The following is a 26,006-nucleotide window of genomic DNA, read 5'->3' as shown; positions in this document are numbered from 1 at the left end:
AGATATCTGGCCGTTGAATGGCAGTCATCATCTCTTCTGGAAACTGGAGGTTGCATAACACGTTTTGGGGATGAAATTCATTCCTTCAGTATTTCCACAAGCTTTTGTGGAAACAAAGTATCTTTCATGATTTTTAAGATTGTCCTCCAGCTTTCAATAACAAACAGTGGTGTCTGGATTAAGCTATTGTGCCCGAATTGTGACAATAGTCCAGCAATATTGTATTTGGTGGCAAACTGTTGGCAATTGTGTGCATCTGGTACGACAACAAGGCCCAATTTTTAAACAGCCTCAAAGTAACTCAATGCAAGCTTCAGAGTTTCCCCCTCTTCTTTTGAAAAATATTGCAAGAAGCTCTCTTTCACACTGCTGTATATGGTTCCATACAAGGTTTCTTCCAAGAATAGTAGTGGGAGGAGTAAAAAATATCTGACAGTTATCCAACATGTTACTACGATTTTTGCAATTGCTTTTGATTACTCAACTTAAAAGTTCATGCATTAGTTAATGTAGATTTGCTGTAGTATTCTCCCCAGAATTCCCTGAGCTTTCACCCTGTTCCAGCTCTCCATTAGGAAGTTTCCTTTTAATGTGGACCTCTTTTTTAATCTAATATATGGGTGAAGAAAAGCAGCTGGAAGGTCAGAAAAGCAGTTACCACATTGCACCACAATAATGACCTTTGGCTTTGATGGCTCCCATGGTCAAGTGTCATCTAAATTAGCTGAAACATTAAATGGCATACCAACAGTTTCTTCGCCATTATTGTACTATAGGTGACACGCTGCCTTTCTGCATCATTTACAGTACTTCAGGCAAACTTTGTGCTACATCACTGACTCTGCCTTCCGCTTGATCAATTCTTTTACTCTTTGATGTGACTTCAAGAACTGCTTTGTTTTATTGTATTTCTCCATACTCTCCAATATTATCCTCAATTTTGTTTTCACTTGCTACATTTTGTCATGATCTCGGCACCGATGACTGGATTATGGTTAATTTCATCCACCTGTCTAGCTCCAACCAGTTTTCGTCATCGCTCATCAGATCCACCTGTTCCAGTTCCTATATAAACTTCTTGTTCCCAGCCATGTGCCAGATTATTCGAGCCATGGGTGAGAGTTCTCCAGCATATGCAGTGTGTTCCTTGCCTGATCCTGAATAGTTTCTGCTCCCAGACTTCTGAGTTTGCCTGCCCTGTTTTCGGACTTCTTTTGGATTCTTCCTGCTAAAGACCTTGGATCTGTTCTACCATCTTTGCAGATTTCTTTGCATTTTTATTTCCTCTAAGTTTCTCTAAAGTGTACATTCTTTTACCTGACTTACTACCTGGAGCACAGCTCTTTTCTCTTATTTTTTCAAGTAGCTCATTTCTTTTGGATTCTGCTGAATGTCTGCGATGATTCATGCAACAGAAGACCACAGCTGATACTCTGTCTCCATAATGTGGAATATGTTTTTGCCAAATCATTTAACATCAGTGTAATGACAGAAGAATTAATATGCAAATTCAAAACCAGAACATAATAATGTGGAAATCTTTATTAGTGACAAAATCAGGAATACATTTTGGCAATTTAATTCCACCATATATATTTAAAAATATATAAATATTTGCACCCTACTTTAAAAATATGTGAGGAAAACCCAATTAAATAATGCATCCAATCAAATAATGCACAAAAAGCTATGTGTAAAATAAAGTCATTGAGTAGCATTGATGGCTTGCAATGGTATGATCATTTTATGTTTTTTTCTTATGTATAAATCTTTATTAAGGGGTAATCTTGGAGTAGGTGTATTTACCACATTCACTGCATATTCCAAATATTTTACTAATCTCTCACTGTATTCCTACGTTTTATATTAAATGTTTTGGCACACTTTCCCATATTTCATATCACTGCTACTGTAAATGTAGGGTAAATGGCTGTGTAGAAGACACCTAATATTTTCATAGAAAGACCTTATCATTTTGAAGTTTACTTAAGACTTCTACCCCAACAAGGGTCGTCTTGTCTCTCCCTCTTAGACTGTATGTATACATCCCCAATGCATCTACAGTAAAACAAAACACAAGATTAGAGTTGTCAGATCCCATGTCTAGATAGTTTTCCTCAAAATAATCCATACCCTCCAATTAAAGAAGGGAGAAATAGAAGTCAGTTAAATAAGTTGAAATTGACAAAAGCAATTACAATAAAAAAATTTATTAAAATCATGACATTTATTTTGAATTGTGATTCAAAAGAGATATTAACAACAAACATATGAAATATGAGGCTGTGCAGCTAAAATTCGTATAGGGAATTACTGCAATCAAATGTTTTCTCTACTGTTCAAAAACACTTCTACACATGTTAACAGATATTTTGATCCACTGTTTATAGTAAGGCAATATTTTATTTCACTGAATTATAATTTCGTACATTTTTATTATTATTATGAGCTTTTTGTAATTTAAAAATTAAGAAAATGAAGTTGTTCTAGATTGTTTAAATTCTGTCATCTATCATGTCATAATTGTATTACACAGGCGTGAATGTAGGAATGTCGTTACTTTTATTTTTGACTTATTTATAACACTAAAGCAATATACATAACACAGTGGGGTTTTAGACTACCATACTATCATCACAGCTGTAATCAGGTCACAGTAATCTACATTATTCTCTTCTGTGAGATACTGCTTTTAAAAATAAACGAGTGAATGAATCAATGAAATTTTATTCCTGAAGTACTTTTCATTCAGTAGTAGAACAAAGAACTTTGAGTTTTTACTTACACAAAAAGTGCTATATAAATAAATAAGCTTAACCTGAGTAATTAAGAAAATGAGAGGTTGACAAATTTACTACACCTTCATTCTCCCACACACACACTCCCTGCTATTCATAATGATCTGTGTTAACACTGCTGTGAGGAAACGAGCATCTCTCAATGTTTGATCGTCCTTGTGTGCACCTCATTCGTCTCTTTATGAAGTTTCTGTGCCATAATCTATATGGCACAGAAACTTATTTCGAATTCATCCGCTTATGAGAGACATTTATCTCCACGACCACAGAGTGCACCTCAACATTTGCACACCTGTAACCTGGGCACCCTGCACCCTGTAGCTCAGACTAAGAGCATTGGTGCCGCCGTGCAATTTCATATCTATTAATGCAGTTTAACGTAACCATAGTATTTTAGAATGTTATTTTAAACTTGTGTTCTTTGTTTAATTGATGTGTAGACCTTTTCAATAACATTTAAATATTGTAATAATAAAATTATTTCCTTATGGTTTGTGTAAAGGGATTTTGTAGCTAAGAGTCACATGTCACATAATTACAGTGACTCAGGTTCATGCCAGCTGATCGATCTACGTTGTTATGGTGTTATTGTGAAGTTCAGAAGTGTCAAGTAACAAAGTACAAATACTTCTTTACTGTACTTAAGTACACTTTATAGGTATCTATACTTTCCTCCATTACTTTTTTTCTTCCTACTTCTGACTTCTACTCATTACATTTTTTTTTTTTTTTTCATTTACAAATTCAATGTAAAACATGGATGATTAAACACCTCAGTTTATTTCAGTGTTAAATTCTGTTTAAAGTAACAGATTATTAAAAATGTCTCCAGACCTTTACTGGTCGATGATTTTCTTTATTCGGACTCCCCTGATTTTTAATTGGTTACTCCTGGTTTAATGTTTATAAATATTTAATTCACGTATTGTGCTCCATCCAATGCAGATCATTGGCTCCATCCACATCTAATGAAAACCAGTGTAACTAGATGAGTCATATAACGCAAACACTCACTGGTTAACTAAAGGAAATCATCAGAAGCAAGCAGGTGTTCTTCAAACTGCAAATTGTCTATGCCATGCTACAATGTGGAATTCAGAAAAAGATGTTGAAATGTCTGAAATGTCGGACACAGGCGAGAGCGTATCGGGAGACGGAGACCAACAAGACCTCCCTCATCCTTGGCCCTATCTCAAAGAAATTTTCAAAATATTTGAAAAATTGAGCTTTCAATTCATATAGTGGTATGTGGCTGTTTTCTTAAGGTTACCTTATACTTTTATACTTTAAGTAGTTTTTGCAGCACATACTTTTTCACTTTTACTTGAGTAAAGAGGTCAAGTTGATACTTCAACTTTTACCAGAGTGTTTTTAAACTGCAGTATATACACTTCTACCTATGTAACAAATGTGTGTACTTTTGACACCACTGGTGAAGTTTAATTAATACTATATTCACCTGAGAACTGAAGATGTCTGTGTGTTACAGACCCTGGTTGCATGCACTGAAATGTATATGACAATAAAATAGAGAACCTCACTCTATTTACTTATTTATTTTCATTGTATTTTAAATAGACCTTTAGGCACATAGGTCTTTTGAACAAAAAAAAAAAGAAATTTTCACAGCGCCCCCTGTTGAAAATTACTTCCAGCGGCTCTGTGTATAACTGTTAGATTTTTTATCTGAATTAAGCTTATTTAAAAAAAATATAGTTTATATTTTTTTACTCTTGGAAAATGTTGAATTGGTGCTCATCTAAACTTACAATGCGTCGCCCTCTGCTCAGTTAGTCCATAAGATCTTACCACATAAAGGAAGAAAACATCTCAGCATGATAACTACCCCCTGTCTCCCCTACAGCCCACTGCTGTGGCATTACTCTTTTTATCATCTATCACCTGAGAAAAAAACAAAACACAGATTTCTTTTTCCATTGATTTTTTTCTTAAAATAGCTAGTTACAGATAACAACATGTGTTGTGGTTGTTTAACATCTAGGGTGAGATCCAATCTGACTGCCAAGACTGAGTTTCAGTCCCACCCACATACACGAGCAAATAAAACCAGTGGTGTTCATCATTCTTTCACTTTCATTTATGTGATGGGTTGGGGATGGATTACAACACGGTAAGTAGTTAAAAATATTTTGATTTTTTTTTTTTGTTTAACTAGTGCTCGGTTAAATGGTTGGGATACTGAGTGTTTTATTGTAAATTGATCACAGAACATAGCAGGTAATAATTCATTTAGAATAAACTAGTTTCTTTTTCTTTAGGTAGGATCTACTGTACCAGACCTGCTCTGAAAATAAAATAAAATCCTGATAATTAAACTATTATACAACTGACCGGATTTAAAATGATTTCAGCTCGGACACAGATATTGAAAGGGAATTTAAGTTAAAGCGGAAGTAAAAAAAATTGACCGAGATTACATAACTTCATACATAACTCCGAATTGAGCAGAACCAGGAAGTCAGGTAAATTTTTTAACAAAGTTTAGGCTAAATATGTTATAAGGCTTAACAGACATCATAATTTTCCAGTGGTTATATCATATCTTTTTTTTTTATGTATAGTTTAATTTCGTCATTCCTGTAGAAAGCTGTCTGAACAAAGTTGAAACTAAAGGTCTTTTCTATTCAGTGACCACACCCTGATGTTTTCCTTTTTTTGTCTAATTTCCTGTAAACCAAATCCTGTTTAGCAGGTTTATCTAAGCCCATTTGATTATGATTGTTTTTTTTTACCGTTATTAACATGGAATAATCTTAGGTCTCCCTTTCACTCAGATTTTCAGATATTTATGCTGTTTTGTGACATCAGTTTTTTTTTTTTATGTTACTAATGTCTGTAATTTTATTCCTAGATTTGATATAAATGCAGTTGGGTTGTAGGCTTCTTTTTATTTACATCATATGTCTGTCAATTTATCAAATTGTTTCTAAACCTTTGGTTATTTTAATTTTATGTTCTTAAACAGACTTGGCTCTTTCTGAATTCATCTGGTGTGCCTAGTGACATCATGGCAGCTGCAGAATCAGGTATGTTACATCACAGGGCCCCATCCAGCAATGGCTGTTTTCCCATCTTCATAACAATGGCCCTGGAATATTTATGCATATTAACATACGTATTTGTGTTTAACATAAAATTTACCATCAAAGCAATATGAAAAATAAATCATAACGTAGTAAACCATTAACATCTGCTCCCCACTTTCCATATACCAAGACCTTCTGATCCTTTTCATGTCATAAAACATCCGAAAATCCACTGTGAGAAACAGAAGGGCATATCAGAAAAAAAGACAGATGGAGAAAGGATAAAAAGGTAAAAACAACAACAACAAAAAAACTATTTATATGTCACCAAACTTGCTGAGACCCAGGTTGTTTTTGGAAGAGCCCCAAAATTCACAAAAGAAAACTTATAGATCACTGCAAAAAATCTAAATCTAGATAAGTTATTTTTTCTTAAAATAAGTGCATTTGTTCTTGAATTGAGGAGGTAAAATAGACATTTTGCCAATGGAACAAGACAATTTATACTTAAAATAAGAAAACGCAATTGCATTGTCTTATTTCAAGTGCATATTATCTAATTATCTTATTTTAAGAGTAAAATTACTCATTCCATTGGCAAACCATCTCATTTACCTGCTCAAATTAAGGGTGAATACACTTAATTTAAGAAATTTTTACTTATTTCTAGATCGTTTTTGCAGTGATGGCATTCAAAAATATGCATTAACCCCAGAAATGACATTAGCTACATCCAAATATCTGTCAGTGCAGCAGGATGTGAGGTGGAGGTTTACTCAAACAAGTATCACATAGCAGCACATAGCTGACATACTAGTGATTGTAGAGATAGACATTAGTTTCAAAAGTGACTGCAGCAATAGAGGGTTGAAATGAGATTGTAGTGAACAACAGATGGCAGCAACACGCTGAAGAACCCTGTTAGTCTCCAGCATTTCTTAAGTAATATCCCTGATGTTTTCACAGGTAGTGAGAACTGATGTTACTCAAAGAATACTCCTTAGACTAATAACAATAGTAACTTTAGTGCTTCTGCTCATAGCTCTAAATACAACATTATATTAAATTCAGTTTATTTATATAGCAACAATTTACACCACATCATCTCAAGACACTTTACTGAAATAGTTCAACAACAATCCCTCACATCAAGAATGCTTGTAGCAAAACTGGAGAGCAAAACTCTCTTTGAACAGGAAGAAACCTTCAGGCAATCCAGACTGTGCTGAGGTTTACCAGGTTTCAGGGAGACTGAAGTAGATGCAAAAAAAGAAGCAGACATACAACAGTAAATGTAAACCAGCTCCACAGGCGGCCCCCTCCAGGAAACACACAGCCAGGCAGATGAGCTCAGAGCCAGCTCCCATGTCAGAGGATGAAAGAGAGCACATCCTGCCAGTCACAGTCAGAGAAACAGGACTACACTGAAAAACAGGTCAAGCTCTAAAAGATATAAAAAAAACATGTTGGTGGTAGGAGCGCAACTGATATTTCTCTCCATGATTAAGGAGTCACAGCCAAAGAGGAACAGATCAAATATACTGTAGCTACTGTGAGAAAAATCAGAGAGAGCATAATAACAGAATAATGAAAAGGGGTCCCTATGTTCTCCAGCAGTCTAAGACTATAGCAGCATAACTATATGGCTTTGTAGTATTTCTGTAGTAGTCCTGTTTCTCTGACTGTGTCTCAACAAAAAGGAGCTGTCTCGTCTTCAGCAGGTTCAAAACTGCGGTGAGTTCACTGACTCGTATAAACAGAAGGGCTCATATTACGCCGATTCTAAAAGCTCTTTATTCACTCCCAGTCTCTTTTTGGTTCCAGTTTAAAATCTCGGTGCTGACCTTCAGGGCCGTTACCAGTCAGGCTCACTCCTAGAGACTTGTTGTGTCCTTAACCGCCCTCTCGGACGCCTAGGTCTCAGGACCTGAACCTGCTCATGGTCCCTCATACTCATTACAGGACCAGGGGAGATCACTCTTTTCAGGCCCTTGCGCCGGTGCTCTGCAATGATTTTCCCCTTTCTTTGAGCTTACTATGATTTTTTACGGTAAATGTATTTTCATTTGTATTGTAATTTTATGAAGCACTTTGTAACCTCTATGTCTGTGAAAGGTGCTATATAAATAAACATTACTTACCTACATTAATACTTAGGATAACCTAAGCCACTCTAACAATAAGAGTAGACAAGGTGTAGAGAGTTGACTAAAACTGGTAGTTGGTTCTATAGGAGAGGAGACTGATAACTAAACAATCTGCCTCCCTTTCTACTTTTTGAAATTCTAGGAACAGTAGTAAACTAGCAGAATAAAGGGATCAAAATGTATTTCTTACCTTGTAGTCTGCAGTGCCCCTGCTTGCAGATAATCTCCCTGCACAGTGCACAAGCGCAGCAGGAAGTCCTCTGCACTGTTGTGGAATGTTTGTGATTTGAGAGTAAACTGAAGTGTATGGCTTGCAATGGGAAAAATTGGCCAGAGTTGAAACACGTAAAAATGCATCCGTAAAAGGAATAAACGATTACATTTAAAAATAAGCACGTGACGGAATATGACAAGTTCTTTAGGCTCACTGCAGAAAAAAACACAGGTAAAGACAAAAAATGAGGGTCCAAAAAATGTGCAGGATGAGGCTTTATGTGATATTTCAACCTGAGGAGCTTTTTCTTTACAAACATATAAATAATTCACTAATCATCCACATGTTTAGTATTAAAAAACTGGATTCTTTGTCAGATGATTTTTCAAAAATTTTGACAGAATTAATGAATGACTTAATAGTTTTTCCTTAAGCTAATGAACAGTTAGAAGGTTGGCAGTAAAGCAAAGCATTTCCAACAGAAGGACCATGTTCATATGATTAAAGATAAAAGCTCTGATCATAGATGAAATAAATTAATGTTTTCAGGATATAACTGACTAAGATTCAACAAAGTCCTCTTCATATCAGTTTCGGACGTTAAAAAAGTAAAGTCATATCTGTTAGGATCCGGGGCTTTGCCCACCAGAGGGCGCCGTGGATCCATGCCTGGGGAGCTTGGACTCAGCATGGACAGCTGTTTTCCATTCTGCTGATTAAGGAAGCTCTACCTTTATAAGCAGAGTGTTAGCTTCCCTCTTTGCTGGATTGTTGTGTTTCCTGTGCCACCATGCCTGTCTGAATCTGCCAACCTGTAAGTCTGTCAACCGGTTCCAATAAAATACTGGACTTTTCCCTGCCTCTCTGTCTGTGAGTCTGCATCTGGGCTAGTAAAACCATCGCATCATGACAGAACAATCCAGCCAACAGACTAGCCCAGAAGACTCCTTCTACGTGCTCCTGGAGAGCCCGCTCTGTGCCGTCTGGAGACCCCTGAGCCCGCTCTGTGCCGTCTGGAGACCCCTGAGCCCGCTCTGTGCTGTCTGGAGACCCCTGAGCCCGCTCTGTGCCGTCTGGAGACCCCTGAGCCTGCTCTGTGCCGTCTGGAGACCCCTGAGCCTGCTCTGCGTCTTCCAGAGACTTCGGATGTGGAGCCACAATCGGTGGTTCCCTCTGTTCCTGAGGTGGAGCCATAATCGGTGGTTCCCTCTGTTCCTGAGGTGGAGCCACAATCGGTGGTTCCCTCTGTTCCTGAGGTAGAGCCACAATCGGTGGTTCCCTCTGTTCCTGAGGTGGAGCCACAGTCGGTGGCTTCCTCTGTTCCTAATGCGGAACCGCAGTCAGCGGCTTCCTCTGCTCTGGATGTGGAGCCGTAGTGGGCGGACCTGTTTTGAGCCTGTTGCAGAGCAGCGGGAGCGGAGACGGCGTCCTTCTCGGGGCTTCTTGCTGAAGCGGAGACAGTGTTTCTCCCGGTGCTTCCTGCTGAAGCGGAGGTGACGCCCTCCTCCTAGGCCCCTGCAGCTTCTGAGACTCTGCTCTGCTGCCAGTTCAATGGCCGGCCACCTGAGACTCTTCCTGGCTTCCCTGGTTCGCCCTTCGCCCTCCATGTGCGAGTTGTTGTTTTTTTTTCTTTGGGGCGTCTGGAATCCGCCCTTGAGGGGGGGGTACTGTTAGGATCCGGGGCTTTGCCCACCAGAGGGCGCCGTGGATCCATGCCTGGGGTGCTTGGACTCAGCATGGACAGCTGTTTTCCATTCTGCTTATTAAGGAAGCTCTGCCTTTATAAGCTGAGTGTTAGCTTCCCTCTTTGCTGGATTGTTGTGTTTCCTGTGCCACCATGCCTGTCTGAATCTGCCAACCTGTAAGTCTGTCAACCGGTTCCAATAAAATACTGGACTTTTCCCTGCCTCTCTGTCTGTGAGTTCTGCATCTGGGCTAGTAAAACCATCGCATCATGACATTATCAGACATTAAAAAAGTAAAATAAAGCTGTTATAAACATATTTTTTAAGCACAATTTATAACAAATGGCATAATGCTGAAACCAATGTAGAACTTTAAAAGATTTTTTCTATTAACATATTACAGCTTCATTCAGGAGTTAGAGGATATTTTACTTTTTTCATCCCCTCCTTGAGGAAGCTGAGAGCCACACCTCCTACAGTACATAGTGCAGCAGCATTGCTGATTCCAAAGGATCACCCATTTTCAATTAAGCATAAATAGCCACATGTTCATTGATCGACAGTTCCCAAGAAGGCATTTTTGTATTCAAAGCTGTCAAAAGTGTGCCTAGTGCCCTGAAATGGTTAAGTCTGCTTTTGGCTTTCCTAGCTGCAAATAAATGTAGTGGAACTGACTTAAACAATGCCTGTTGAATACTGCCATTGGTATTAGCTCCGACCAGGTCCCATTTTTACTGAGCAGGAAAATGTTTTGATATGAACAGACTGCTTTTTAATTCACTTTATTTTTTCTGTCTTTTTTTTCAGTGTCAGACCTGAGGGTTGTTCTGCTGGGTGGCTCATGGACTCAGAGGAATTTCGTGGGGAAGTTTATACTCGGAAATGATGTTTTTAGTAAAATACCTGAAACCTTTTTTAGAGTCAGTGAGCCAGTGGGAGAACAAAAAGTAACGGTCATCAACACTCCAGATCTACAGTTCTCCACACAGGAAAGTCTTACAGGGTTTGTCAAAGATTGTGCAAAGGCCTCTGATCCTGGACCCCATGTGTTTGTGTTGGTTGTGCACCCTGAAGATCTAAATGAGAGAGATAAAGACATGATCTTTAAAGTTCTTGATCACTTTAATGATCAATCATTTCATTATTCATTTTTACTTATCATGACAAGAAAACAAGATAATTCACCTTTAAAAGAAAAATACACAGACAATCCATTATTGATAGACTTGATCGAAAAGTGTAAATTTAGAGCTCTAAAGGAAGAAGACATGGATCATACGCTGCTGAGTCGTTTTTCTCAAATTGTGAAAGAGAATGATGGACAATATGTGAGTTATGAAGCGTTTGAGGAAACACCATCTAACCAAAGGGAAAATGATCAGAACCAGAGACAAAAAACAACCTTTGGTCTTGTCTCTACTGTCACAGATGGTAAGTCATATAAGAGCAATTAAATATACAAAGAATATAGTAAAAAAGGTGGCTTGTCCCCTTCAGGTTGGAGGAGAGTCCCTGCCTCAAGTGGAGGAGTTCAAGTATCTTGGGGTCCTGTTCACGAGTGAGGGAAGAATGGAGCGGGAGATCGATAGACGGATCGGTGCGGCTGCTGCAATAATGCGGACGCTGCACCGGTCTGTCCTGGTGAAGAGAGAGCTGAGCGAAAAGGCAAAGCTCTCAATTTACCGGTCGGTCTACGTTCCTACCCTCACCTATGGTCATGAAATTTGGATCATGACCGAAAGAACGAGATCCCGGATACAAGCGGCTGAAATGAGCTTTCTCCGCAGGGTGGCTGGGCTCTCCCTTAGAGATAGGGTGAGGAGCTCGGTCATTCGGGAGAGGCTCAGTGTAGAGCCGGTTCTCCTCCACATCGAGAGGAGTCAGTTGAGGTGGCTCGGACATCTTCTTCGGATGCCCCCTGGACGCCTCCCTCGGGAGGTGTTCCAGGCATGTCCCACCGGGAGGAGGCCCAGGGGACGACCCAGGACACGCTGGAGAGACTATGTCTCTCGGCTGGCCTGGGAGCGCCTAGGGCTTCCCCCAACAGAGCTGGAGGAGGTGTCTGCGGAGAGGGAAGTCTGGGAGTCTCTGCTTAGCCTGCTGCCCCCGCGACCCGGTTCCGGATAAAGCGGGAGACGACGAGTACGAGTACGAGAATATAGTAGAGGCTAAGTTCATATCATATCTTCACAGGTGTAGGCACCATTAGTCGGATCTCTGCTCAGGTTTCATCCTATTACATTTCATCCTAATACAGTACAACCCTGTATTATTTAATCTGACATGTATACTGTGGTAGCTGAAAATAAGAATATGGGCTTTTTTGAATGTAAGTACCTGGAGCCAAGAAGCTGTTGTTGTGTGTGAGAGTGCACTTGTGCATGTAAAGTTTTTCCAAAGGAAAAATCCTCAATAGTGGTTGTGAAGAGCCGGAGACACGCCCCTCCAGAGCATTGAGGCGAGCACCGGGGAAACCAAAGCCCCAGACACCCAAAGGGATTCCAAGAGCAGAGGCGCCCAGGAGGGGCCAACCCAGGAAATCCGACCCCCCACCAAAGGAGGAGGAGATACGGCCCTGAGGAAAACCCCAGCCACCACAATACTGGAGCCCCCAGGAGCCGTGGGGAGGAGTTTGCTTGCTCCGCCGGCAGCCAGCCACCCTGAAGTGGATCCAGCAATGGGCCCCAGAGACCCACGGCCCCAGGGGCACGGGGGGCTAGGCCCCGTAGATCAGCCACCAGGATTAAGCCAGTACCCGCCTGGGCATCCGCCTCCAAACATCGAGCACCACCAGTGCACCAGTGAGCTCAAGCACTAGCCAGCGGAGGGGGGCAGGATGGGGGGAATGGGCTCCGCACTTAGCGGAGACTTGAGATGTTCTTGAGAAAGGGAGCAGTTCAGACCCGAACCTGAAAAGTAAAAAAAAAGAAAAAAATATACACAGTCTCAATCATGCGTTCCCACCCTAGTGCCCCAACTCAACAACACACAGTCACTGCGAAGAAAAGAAAAAAAAATGCCCTCGGCTCTGAAACACTCCCAGTGGAATAGGATGCTTGGTAGAAAACAAATGCAGAGCCTCACCTGTCCTCAAAAACTCGTAATAAGCAAATACTTACAACTTAAATGTCTTCTAACCACTTTACAAAAGATTAATACCAAACCACAATTTTATTTCCATGTTATTTATGAATTTCTAGCTTTAAATAATTTCTTTCAATTTTTATCATTCCTCTCTTTTTTTTTATCAAAATGAAATTCTTCTTCCCTGAGCTTGTAGGTCATGTGAGTGACTAACAAAAAACACACCTAATTATACTGCAAAGATTCTGGAGGGTTATGTTTATCAGCTTTATATGCATTTACCATTTATATAATGAAAAATATCATAATTTATTTACATTTTCCATTATAAGAATTATAATTTATTGTCAGTCACTAAGTTAACCATCATGTGTCAACACAGAGCAGATGCCCAGGTTGGCACTGCTGGCTTCACTGTTCTGCTGGTGAGGTCACATCCCGAGTTGCAAAGGTGAAAGTCTGATTTGCTTTAACCTGTCAAACACGTTGAAATGCTTCCTTAATCCTTATTTAAAAGCTGCTGTTCAGAGTAAACTGAGTTGAGATAAATCAAACTAGTCAATCCACAAGAATTTCAGCCTTTAAGAAAGCTTAAGCCAGGCATACACTGTGCTATGAAACTGCAGACTTTATTTGTACAGTGTGAGTTCACAGCAAACGTGGCTAATACAGTCTGTCAATTCTATAGAAAGAACTTAATTTCACTCATACCCACGCCATGCTTCTGTTTTCATGTGAGAGGAAGAAGAAGAAGACTCTTTGTTTGCGCATGCCCACTGAGCGATTTGCACATGACGGCCGACTGAATTTCAAACATGTTTAATTTTTTCCCGACCCCGCGCGATCAGGCTGAAAGTTGGCCCGATCGAAAAGTTCTCGCACGACTGGAAAGTTGGCCCGAAAAGGGCAAAAAATCGTAGTGTATGCTCAGCTGTACTTATGTTAAAAAATATCTTATATCTACTGTAGACAGTTAAATGCCATGGTATTTCTCCTAGGATATGTAGCATTTTACTCTTTTCTGAGCACTACAATAAGAATACTTTCTAAATGCAGAAACTTTTTTTTGTTTGCTTTGCAGTTTCTTTGAAAATTTTTCTGATAGGAAGAAGTGGGGATAAAAAGACAAAGCTGACTCAGCTCATCAGTGGGATGGAAAAAGGTTACCAACCAAAGGGATTACGCTCCACCATCTTCACAGGAAAATGGAAAGCAGGAAAAGTAACAGTAGTGAAAATTCCTGACATGTTCAGTATGGCCACAGAGGCTGTCGTAGAAGAAATTCAATGTTTTCAAAGTGTCCTTCCTCCTGGACCAAATGTTCTGCTTCTGTTAATAAAACCCTCAGAATTCAACGAGAAGGACAGAAAAACATTGAAGTTCCTCCTGAGTTTATTTGGTCAAGATGCCTTAAAATATTCAATAATTGTCATGACACATTTGACCGAAATTACTGTTTCTGTCAATGACCTCCTTAAAGACTGTGAGGGACGGCACTACAACATGACTGAAGGGGCTGTGGGACCACTGATGGAAAGCATTGAGGATCTCATGAAAAAGAACCCGGGAAAATTCCTCAACCTGACTGGAGAAACAGAATTAAAATACAACAAACCTCCCCTAAACCTGGTTCTGTGTGGGGGGAGAAGAGAAGAGAAGACCTCAGTAGCCAAGGCCATTCTAGGTCAGACAGATCTTCCTTCAGCCTCCAACTCCTCACAGTGTGTTAGAAACCAGGGAGAGGTTCGTGGACGTTGGGTTTCTGTGGTGGAGCTGCCTGCCTTGTTTGGAAAAGCTCAGGAGGAAGTGATGGAGGAATCATTCAGGTGTATCTCCCTCTGTGATCCTGAGGGTGTCCACGCCTTCATCCTGGTCCTACCTGTGGGTCCCCTCACTGATGAAGACAAGGGAGAGTTACAGACCATCCAGGACACATTCAGCTCTAGAGTCAATGACTTCACCATGATCCTGTTCACTGTGGACTCAGATCCTACAGCTCCAGCTGTTGTAAACTTTGTAAGAGAGAACAAGGATATCCAGGAGCTCTGTCAAAGCTGTGGAGGAAGATATTTTGTTCTTAACATTAAGGACAGGAAGAAGATACCAGACCTGCTGGAGAGGGTGGAGAAGACTGTTTCTGACCGAAAGAATCCATACAGCTTTACACTTGTAACATTAGCATGTGGACAACTAGAGGAAAAATCACAGCTACAGGCTGAACTGAAGGAGCTCAGAAGGACCACAAACAGAGGTAAAAGCGTAACTAGCAACATTTACTTTCTATATATTATTTCTGTTTATCTGTGCAATAACTTTTATGTTCTACCTATACTGTTAGAAAACTAAGGCAATTAATGTTCATTACAATCGATTTTAACTGATTTTAACCTTAAGCCCGATTTTAACCTTAAGCCCACTACACATAAAAGTCCTGACTTTAAAATGCTAAACAAACTGCTTCTTTGTTTCTAAACAAAGCGGAGCCAGCCATCTAAGCAAAGAATTCCAGACTTCCCGATCCACACACACCACCTCCAGCTGCTCTGGGGGGGTCCAAGCCAGCTCAGAGACATAGTCCCTCCTACATGTCCTGGGCCTTCCACGAGGCCTCCTCCCAATTGGACATGCCTGGAACACCTCCCAAGTGAGGCGACCAGGAGGCATCTTAAAAGATGCCCGAGCCAACTCAGCTAGCTCTTTTCGAACTAGAGGAGCAACAACTCCAAACCGAGCTCCTCGCTGATAACTGAGCAAAAGTTCAATTTTCGAACACTCCACACACTCCAACTCTCAGATGCCATAACGCTCAGATGGGCTGCTGCCAATGCTCAGTTGTGCCACTGGACCTCTTGACGTCATTTCCCTTAGACTTTGCATGTGAATCAGTCACTTTGATGCCCAAAATGCATTAAAATCATTTACTGGATCCGCATCTTATCACATAACTGATCTGTTGTCAGCGTATAAACCTCCCAGACCACTCAGGTCTTCTAGTTCCAGTCTACTCTGTTCACCCAGAAATAGAACCAAACACTGAGAAGCAGCATTTGGTTCCTTTGCTCCACTAATCAGGAACAAACTGCCAAAAACTATAAAAGTGCTTAAAGCCTGAGTTCTTTTAAGTCAAAGTTAAAAGCAAATTTGTTTAAAATTGCCTTTGACTGTTGTTTTTTTTATTAGTTTAAGGTTGCGGTCCAGCAGTTAAAATTAGTTTTAATACCTGCTTTTGTCATTATTCACTTTTACTTTGCTTTTATTTTTCTTCTATTTTATTGTCTAATGTGTTTCAAATTGCACTTTCAAATTGTCCTTGTACTGAATTGTGCAATACAAATAAACTTGCCTAGGCTATTGCGTGTAACATGTGGACAAATGTTAGGTAATATGTTTACTAATAAACTGTTTTTGTTGTTCTTACACAGAGGCAGAAAAAGAGCAGGGACCTGGGTGCCTCAGGATCGTTCTTATCGGGAAAACCGGTTGTGGAAAGAGCTCATCAGGAAATACAATTTTGAATAGAAAAGAGTTTGAGGCCAAGGCAGCTCAACAGTCAGTGACAAAAAATTGTGAAAAAAGCGAGGGTGAAGTTGATGGACGTTCTGTTGTTGTTGTTGACACCCCTGGTCTGTTTGATGACACTTTGTCACATGAGGAAGTTGGTGAAGAGATGGCCAAATGTATAAGCCTCTTGGCTCCAGGTCCACATGTGTTCCTGCTGGTGATACAGATTGGCAGATTCACAGATCAAGAAAATGAGACATTGAAACTTATTAAGAAGGTTTTTGGTAAAGATTCAGAAAAGTTCACTTTAATTCTTTTCACTAATGGAGATGATTTAGAAGAAGAAGAGAAGTCCATGGAAGACTATTTGAAAAAAGATTGTCAGGAATCATGTAAAAAGTTGATTGCTGACTGTGGAGGGAGATACCATGTGTTTAATTACAGCAAAAAAAAGAATCGCTCACAAGTTAGTAAGCTGATCAAAAAGATCGACGAAATGGTAAAGGAAAATGGTGGCAGCTTCTACACCAACGAGATGCTGAAGGAGGCAGAGGCTGCAATACAGAAAGAGATGAAAAGAATTCTTAAGGAGAAGGAAGAAGAGATGAAAAAACTGAAGGAGGAACTTGAAGCAAAACATCTGAAAGAAAAAGAAGAAATCAAAAGAAGAATGGAAGAACAGAGAGAACAAATGGAGAAAGAAAGAAAACAGAAAGCTGAACTGCTTAAAGAAATGGAGGACAACATTGAGAAAGAGCGAAAGCAAAGAGAAAAAGAAAAGGAAATCCGAGAAGAAGAAGAAGAGAAAAGAAAAGAGGAGGAAGAACACCAACAAAAACAGTGGGAAAAAGAACGGGAAGATTTAGAAAGAAAAATTCTGTCAGAATCAACAGAAAAGGAGACGATTGACAAAAAATTGGAAGAGATGAGAAAAGAGACAGAAAAAAAAAGAGAAGCCTGGGAGAAGGAAAAGAAGGAGTGGTGGGAAAAGAGACAGACAGAGGATGAAGAGAGACGGCAAGAAGAACGCCAAAACCTGAAAAAGCTTCAAGAGAATTTTGAGAGAGAACGAGACGAATATGAGAGAAAAAGAAAAGAAAATGATAAAAAGAGAGAGGAACAAGAGGAGAAAGAGAAAAAAGAATTAGAGGAAAAATATAAGAAGAAAATTGATGAAATGAAGAAGGAATATGAGTCAGATGCCAGAAAGCAAGCAGAAGAATTCAATACATTCAGAGAGAAATACAAGGAAGAATTTGAAGCTCTAAATAAGAAACACGATAAAGAAATCAATGATCTGAAAAAAGCCAATGAGGAAAAACTGCAGGCAAAAGAAAAGGCACATAGTAAAGAATATAAACTGCTAAAGGATCTCAAAACACAGACAGAGAAGTATCTAAAAGCTGATCTATCAAGAAAGGACGAAGATTTTAAGGAAAAAGAAAAACTTAACAAAGAATTGGAAAGTCTGAGGAAAAAGCAAGAAGAAGAACTGGCAGCTTTGAAAGAAAAATGGAATGTCAAATATTGCCCCATAAGCTAATGATGATCCTTGGGATCTGCATAACCAGACATGGTTTTTTATATTACGGCAGGCTGACTTCTTTTACGTAACTAAGTATTAAGACTGTTAAACTGTTCATAACATTTTTTTAGCTAAATTACAGCTGTGACTCTGCAGTGTGAGCTTGCTTCTCTTTTTAGGGAAAAAAAGTTGCATGGGTTTTTTTGGTTTGTGTGTGGGGGCGGGGTGTGTTGTTTACTGGGACCAAAATGCATGGACGAAGTCTAAGCCGCCCTTATCGCTCTTTAATAGTTATTTGTAGAAATTAAAGGGTACGGTGTAAAAAAACAAACACAATTAGCATAGCTTGAAAAAGTTGTCAGGTGAGGTATGGTACTGCTGAAAAATGAAATAAACAGTATGAGCACATGGGTGACTTAGTGAAAAGTTCTACATTTTTTGTGTTGAAGGTCATGTCTTTTATCTACCTTTAGATCTCATTGGCTATATATAAATTTTGTTAATATTTCTTATTTCATTTATTCATAATATTAAACAAGTGTAATAATTATGTCAAAAATACTTTATCATTATACTAATATACAAAACTCATTCGAATGAATAATTTTATTTTTAATAAAGTATCAAAAATATTTTGTTATGGGAAAACTAATTTTACATTATATTCCTCTTAGTGTTTGATGTTAGGATAAGAAACACCACTCCTTTAAAATTCAAGGTTATTTTAACAGTCCTTCTGTTTGTGACAAGCTCTACTTTATGTTTGAAACCCATTCCTGTTTTTCTTTTGGTTCTTAAGTAATTAGTGCAGTCCTTTGTCCAATTAGAAAGGGCAAAATGTTGGCAAAGAATGTCTGTTCTCCTTGCAAAGATAAATAAATACTGCTTGAATGAAGAACACGCTTCTTTCTTGTTAGTATAAGACTTGGACTTTGTTTCTGTTTAGTTTTCAATGTAGTTTGCATAAATTCAGTAATCAAATGGAATATTTTCTTTAGGAGGGGGGGTGTATACCCATTTTTATGTTCATTTTGTGATAAAACCAAATAACAAAACAGTCTCCTCAGAAAGGAGAAACAGGTCCACATGTCAGAAAAGGGTTAAAATGTTTGTAAAAGTATTAATCTTAGTTGAAACTAAAGAAATTAAAGTTGAAACATGAAAAATAGAAGTTGATATCGAATGTGGGCATCACAGTGGGCAGTGGGTAGCACATCTTTGCGGCAAGAAGGTTCCTGGTTCGATTCCCGCCCAAGGGTCTTTCTACATGGTATTTGCATGTTCTCCCTGTGCATGTGTGGGTTCTCTCCAGGTACTACAGCTTCCTCCCATAGTCCAAAAACATGACTTTTAGGTAAATTGTCTTCTCTAAAAAAAAAATAAAAAAGTAAACATAAAATAAGAATTTAATATAAATTCTTCCCCTCAGCTTGAAAAAACTCATAATTAAGTTTAGTTTACCGTATTTTCATGACTATAAGGCGCATACACTTCATGAAAGTGAGATTTTCGTCCCCGTAAACTCCCGCAGATCTCCCTGATTTTCGTCAGTTTCCGACAATTTGCAACCCGCGCTTGTCCGCGTTTGTCGTGCCACAAACTGTCGGAAACGGACTCTGACGTATGTGGAGAGCGATCAGCTGTACTAATGGCCCTAATTAGCATATGAATGCAGCAAACCCGCACGGCTGGCCAGGTCTGGCTTGAATAACCTACTCAGTATTGGCTGAAACCAATATTTACAAACAAGTGAAATCGCTCGTGATTGGCAGCAAAACCACACGTGGCCACGCCAGGCTTTAATTTTCTTACTGAGTATTGGAGGGAACCACTTCTTTTTAAACAAGTAAAGTCGCTCGTGATTGGTTGGCATATATATATATTTACATATAAATTTACATATATATATATATATATATATATATATATATATATATATATATATATATATATATATATATATATATGAATACATATTTATTCATTCATTATGTTATCCTACACTACTACACAATTATTAGGCTACCATCAAGGACATGAATGAATTTATACAGGAAATGAACATTTGCCAGGAAGCTGTTTATGCAAAGAAAGAGCTTTATTGAAACACACACAACTATATACAACGCGTATCCAAACACATGCGTATCTAAAAATTACAAGTCCGTGAACGGTCCGTTTGCTTCCTCAGGGTTGGAGGTAACTGGCAGCATTCCCTCCGAGGCAGGTCCGATGTGCAGACGCCTACTGTGCGAGGCCCTGTACTTCGGCATCGCTTCTAACCGGGACTGCAGCTTAACACAGAGTTCAGTGAGACCCGGCGGCGACCGTACAATCCATTCAGAGACACCGCCAACGACGCCATCTTCTTCGTCGGACATGAGGTCGACGGTGGCGGACTTCCACAGTTCCACTTCCTCATCTGCTAGCACACTCTGCCTCGCTTTCAGCAGCTGAAAAAAAACAGTGAATCAGCGCACTGCATATGGACACAACACATCTATCAATGCACCTGAAAAATAGTCACCAAATAAAGTCTTACCCTCTTTCTTCTAGCCCAACTCCGAGCAGATTGCTTGGCAGCCTCCGCACGCAACGTGTTGGCTGGCTGCGTATATCTGAAGCTCCTGCGTACCGTCTCAAAATACGTCTTACAGGCAGCTGGAAAACAATTAAATGAGAGTGGTATGAATAAAAAATCAAACGCAAGTCACAGTAACAAGGAAGGAGAAAACATTAAAACAAGTCACTTACACACAATGTCGTCTTTATCAACATCGTGCAAATCTGGACTTGCTGATATGGCTCAGAGAAAATAGGAGGTCACCGCCTCATTGTGAGGCGACAGTAGTCTGTGAAAACAAAATGTACAGCTATGATCGGTATCTATCCGTATCTATTTCCTTTTACCACAGAATGAAAGCATATTCTTTAAATCTTACCCTTGCTCCGGTTCATAGCGCCTGCAATTAGTCTCCGAGTTGTGAAGACGGCGTACTGCTTCCTGTGAATCACAAAAAATACACTTTAATAAAGCTTGTTCTTGCAAGGCTACTATTAGCCGTAGCTTTAGGCTAGGCTACTCTAGCATCCCACTAGCATCTCTTCTTTGAGTTCGTCTTGTTCGACTGCAGAGTCGCCATCGCGTCCAAGAGGAGTTTTACCCCGAAAACCCACATACTCCGCTCCAGACCGCCTGCACAAAGCAAAGCATACATCCTCCGCTGTGGCTCCAGACCGCTCCGCTCTGAGTTTCTTGGAGATCATAGAGAGCATGCGCGAGATGAACCAGGGTTTCCGCGGATCATTAAAAATAATTACAATTCATTCATTTTTTTTTTTTTAATCAAGGCCTTAATTGGCACTAAAATTATTTAAATATGTTTATCGAAGTATTTATAATTCTTTAATAAAAAATGCTTATAAAAACAATTTCGTCAGATATATTATATCGCTATTAATTTGCGTGGAACTGATCATAAAGCCGTATGTTCGGAAAGGAAGCTCCAGGCGGAGAAAAAGCTAGAGGATATATATATACGTATATATGTGTGTGTGTGTGTGTGTGTGTGTTTACATACATACAGGGGTCATGGAACTGTGCTTACAGCTCCTTCATATTTCATGTACACTAATAACTTGTGTTCATGGTTCTTGTTGATGGCATTAAAATAATTTCTAATAGCATTAAAATAGCATTAAATTAGAGTCACTCATTCCTGTATGAACCCTGAGCGCTTAATTTAATATGACATATTAAAAAAATCCCACCATCATCCAGCATATGTTCAGTTTCTGCCCAAATATATATATATATATTTGTAGATTTTTGTAACGGGGATAAGGATAATTCAAAACTGCTTTTTTTGAATGAACTTGTTCTCTACTCCCAAACTCAGCATCTCTTTTCATTCCTGTAATAAGAAGTTTCTTTTGAATGGATTTGATTAAAGTTTAGGTCCCTCGGTATAAAATAAATATTTTGATGGAGATGAGAAATCTGCTTCCTCGTTGGTGAATAACCAATAGTTTGGATCCAATCATTTAAATAAACGGTGTTAGTTTTTTTTTTATATATAAGAATTGTGCTATAATTTCTAGTCACCGATCTGTTGCTGCTATATTTTAATTTGACGAACCGGAATTTGTCTATGTTCTTTTTCCTGTTTGGTGCGACTGCAATTGCGGATCTTGACCTGGCCGGACCTTATGACCACAGTGTACCAATCTTCTGATGGCTACTTCCAGCAGGATAATGCGCCATGTTATAAAGTGAATCCTCTCAGACTCATTTCTTGAAACTTTTCCACTTAAGTAATTGTGAATTGAGCATATTGACAGACAACATTTTATTTTTTCTCTTAAATGCAAATTTTTTTTAAAATAATTACTGCTCTAAATGTATTGCTCTGTCAGCTAAAGATCTGTTTTGGTCTCTATACTTTAATTAAATAAATCAATTCAAGCTAAAATGTAAGAGGCTATACTGAGGCCCCGTCCACACGAAGTCAAAACGAACACGAAACGCTAATATTTTCCAGAACGTTTGTCGTAAAGACGGAGACGTAAAATAAATGTGATCGTCCACACGAACGCATGAAAACGCTGCAAAATGTATGCCAGGCCTATAACTGGCGCTGTGGTGCCAAAGCAAAAATAGGCGACGAAATGTTGTGCATGCGCACTAATATTTATACATGGTTGCCCTGCGGGTCCATTTTCGTGGTTCAGTCAAATTGAGGTGCTGAACTATGTCGTCGATATTGCTCTGTTCTTCCTGGAGATATTCCAGAAGAAGAAGATTCTGTTGTAAGCCCGACAGCAGGGTGAGTAGCATGAGCAGCAACCATTCAACACAGTACGGCGCCATTGTTGTTGTGATACTGTGTCGTGCATGCGTGTTTAGAGGCGACGCTATGACGCATGCGTGTAAAAAAAAAAATGCGGTTTGAGCTTAAAGATGGAAACGCGAAAACGGCGTTTCAAAATCTTGCCACTCTGAAGGCTGAATAAAAAAAAGATCGTTTACAGACCCCTGAAACGCCGGCTTCGTGTGGATGAGAGGCTGGTTTGGTGAAAAATTTGTGCGTTTAGGCCAGGGTTCGGCTTCGTGTGGATGGGGCCTGAGCCTGATCTCTTTGTATCAGAGATTTTCTTACCTTTTAGAAAAATGTCACTTGGGGTAAAACTCCCCCTGCAATCCTGATTTGCATTTGTATAGCTCACAGCATTTTCATTTACTTGTTAAAGCCTCCCCTAGAATTCCATGGGGGGGAGGCATGGGGGGAACACTGCCTAAGAAAGTACACGTCAATTTCTGACAATTTACGGGAGTTTTCGGCAAAGCCTGCAAATTGCCTTAAACTGCCGCTAACCTGAAGTTCCACGACAATCTACAGTGCAGCATATTGACGAAAATCCCACTTTTCATGCAGTGATACCTCTCCAAGGCTTCAATAATGTCTCGCCATTGCTGTTAGTCAGGGCTAATCACCCCTACCTTCCATGTCCTACAGAGAGTATGCCTTGGCCCACCAGGGGGCCCAGCTGCCATTCATACCTGACTAGGATGGACATTACAGGGAGTCACAGTTACTGCCCCATCAGTGCCTGTTTACTTCTCTCAACCCAGAGAAGCAGAAGCTAAAGAGAAATGTGGAAAAGCTGTGCAGGTCGACATTCTACCATTTAGAAATGAAAAGGAGGTCACAAGGTCTTTTAAATCTCCAAAATCACATGACTGTGCCTTCAGTTTTAAATCATTCACAAAGCAGTCAAATTTTTCTCCTGCCTGTTGCATTTGTGACCGGAACACAAACCTCTTGTATACAATGTTTTTTTTTCGGGGAGCAGAATGCTTCGAATTTCTCTATGACTTTACTGTAGTCTTCCTTGTCTTCAGCCCTGGCAAACTCGAATGTGTTGAAGACTTCCATGGCTTAGGGACCCGCTACCGTGAGCAGAATTGCAATTTTTCTCGGTCCTGGCTTGTTGTCCCCGTGGCGGACAACTACAGCTCAAACTGCTGTTTAAAAGATCACCAATTGCTGTCCACATTTCCAACAAATTTCAGTCCCTCCAGTGGCCTTAGTGTCTCCATCTTCAGTTAATCCAGTTGCTTGACATCCAGTTTCACTCAAGGTACCATGTGTTGTTTATGAACTCAGTCATTAAACAAGGTAGGATCCACCATGAGCATGTGCCCAACTTTATTTTAACGAGTACTTGACGTATTCATAACTTAATAGATCCATCTATTGGGCATATCCAGAACTACTATTGAATGCATTCTGCATATCAGCACAGTTAAGTGCTTATAAAAAGCAATAAAGGTGGAGCCTCCTTGCTTCTCTGTGTTTTCGGCCAGAGCAGGGCAGTGTGGCTACCAGTTAAATTGAGAATGATGTCTACTGTCTCCTATATATTTCATAAGTTAATGCTTTTGCAAAGATGTATACACAAGGTACAGGAGATGTCGAAGAGTCCAGAGATTCCTGTGAAAATGATACAAGGTCTGCTGTAGAAGAACCAACACTTCCTCCTTTGCTTTTTCTTCCTTGGTTTTCTGTCCCTCAGTCTCTCACATCCTCTGCACACCATTTACATGTTTTATTCTTATACAACTGCAATCCATGTGAAGTTGTTTTATTGAAAGCTTTGACATTAGTTTTTTCAATGAAATCAATTCTGTTTATTTATATACCACCAAATGATATCACATGTCAACTCAAGGTTTTTTACAGGGAATTAATCCTCTGCTCGACTGTGAATATATTTGATTTGCTGTTAACAAAAAAACTTTCTGTTCTGCAGTATTTAACCTAACAGTTAGCAAAAGAAGAAGGACAAATCAACAAATTATATTCAAGTGGGTACAAACAGTCCTTAATTTGATGGTAAAATCTGATAAGTGGTCCTTAATATAAAAACAGGAATTCACACACACAGGTTGGGGGATTAAAACACCACTCACATGGCTGAATCAATGTCTATTTTATTTTAGATTGTAGAAATTACACTAAACCAAAATCATCTCTTGATCTCATAGTCCTGAAAGTTTTTTTTTTTTTTTTTTTTTTCCATTGTAATACATGGAATGATTCTTCAAAAATAATAACAATCTCTGTTTCTTAATCAAACTGGGAAAAAAAATACATAAAACTGATTGAAAGAAGATTTAAATAAACCAGTTTCTGTATGCAGTACACAATCTGTTGAAACAGTCAATATTATACGGTAATAAATCTTTATCACACATTCAATCAGATAAATATTAATTTTGATAGAACCCTTTAAATCCCTCTGTGGATCTGGAGTCTCAGAGTGATTCCTTTCATCCAGTAGCTGATGAGACCTCAGTGTTTGTTCAGGGTGTTTGGTAGAAGGTGTGCCATATTATTCATTATGTGCAACAGCAGCTTCCACCTCATTGTTGTTTCCACACTAAGGTCTAAGGGTGGTGAAGAACCATCACAATAAGAAAGACTTTGGACTTCTGAAGGACGTCAATCTTCAAGTTTCTTTTAGTAGAATTTGCTTAATATGGATCCACATTTTATACCAAAAAGTTTCTTCTTCATTCAATTATCCACTGGGATGGATTAATAAAGTGGTCTTAAATTGTAACTGACTTGAAGTATGACATCATTATTGTTTGAAACAAGGCCTGTGCACATGAGACACTTGACTGCTAAAACCGCTTAAACGCCTAACAACATTTTTTTATAATTTCTGCTTATTAAAGCTACAGTGTGTAATAATTACAGGGATATACAGTCAGAAATCTAATATATTATACATAACTATGTTATTTATCATCATCTACGAGCTCAGCCTCTTAACCTTAATATTTGCGTTGCCTTAGAATTCGTTATTTTAATTACATAGGAGCGGGTCTCGCAGCCATGGAGGCAGATATCTTTGCGCTACGGCAGCGCAGAGCCAACAAACTAGTGATTGCGAGATCGCAGACTACAGACTAGTTAAATACTATCTGTAAAATTAT

At 39.3% G+C, this 26,006-nt stretch overlaps 2 protein-coding genes across 2 annotated transcripts; both read left to right on the top strand.

The window, feature by feature from the left end:
* The first annotated feature begins 5,755 nt into the window (after nt 1-5,755).
* On the top strand, nt 5,756-12,709 carry LOC119782393 (GTPase IMAP family member 6-like). Its single transcript, XM_038283344.1, has 3 exons — nt 5,756-5,845; nt 10,699-11,322; nt 12,321-12,709. Exons 1-3 carry the CDS (start codon nt 5,827-5,829, stop codon nt 12,707-12,709), a joined length of 1,032 nt encoding a protein of 343 aa, XP_038139272.1. The 5' UTR covers nt 5,756-5,826.
* Nucleotides 12,710-14,044: 1,335 nt separating this feature from the next.
* Nucleotides 14,045-18,202, top strand: LOC119782354 (GTPase IMAP family member 8-like). Its single transcript, XM_038283298.1, has 2 exons — nt 14,045-15,226; nt 16,398-18,202. The coding sequence occupies exons 1-2, from the start codon at nt 14,128-14,130 to the stop codon at nt 18,017-18,019; spliced, it is 2,721 nt and encodes a 906-aa protein (XP_038139226.1). The 5' UTR covers nt 14,045-14,127; the 3' UTR covers nt 18,020-18,202.
* Nucleotides 18,203-26,006: the final 7,804 nt, after the last annotated feature.

Source organism: Cyprinodon tularosa, unplaced genomic scaffold, assembly GCF_016077235.1.
Source record: "Cyprinodon tularosa strain WSP-4 unplaced genomic scaffold, ASM1607723v1 ctg192, whole genome shotgun sequence".
In the NCBI taxonomy this organism is placed as follows: domain Eukaryota; kingdom Metazoa; phylum Chordata; class Actinopteri; order Cyprinodontiformes; family Cyprinodontidae; genus Cyprinodon; species Cyprinodon tularosa.
The sequence above is the reverse complement of the archived record's forward strand: the minus strand, read 5'-3'. Positions and strand labels throughout refer to the sequence as shown.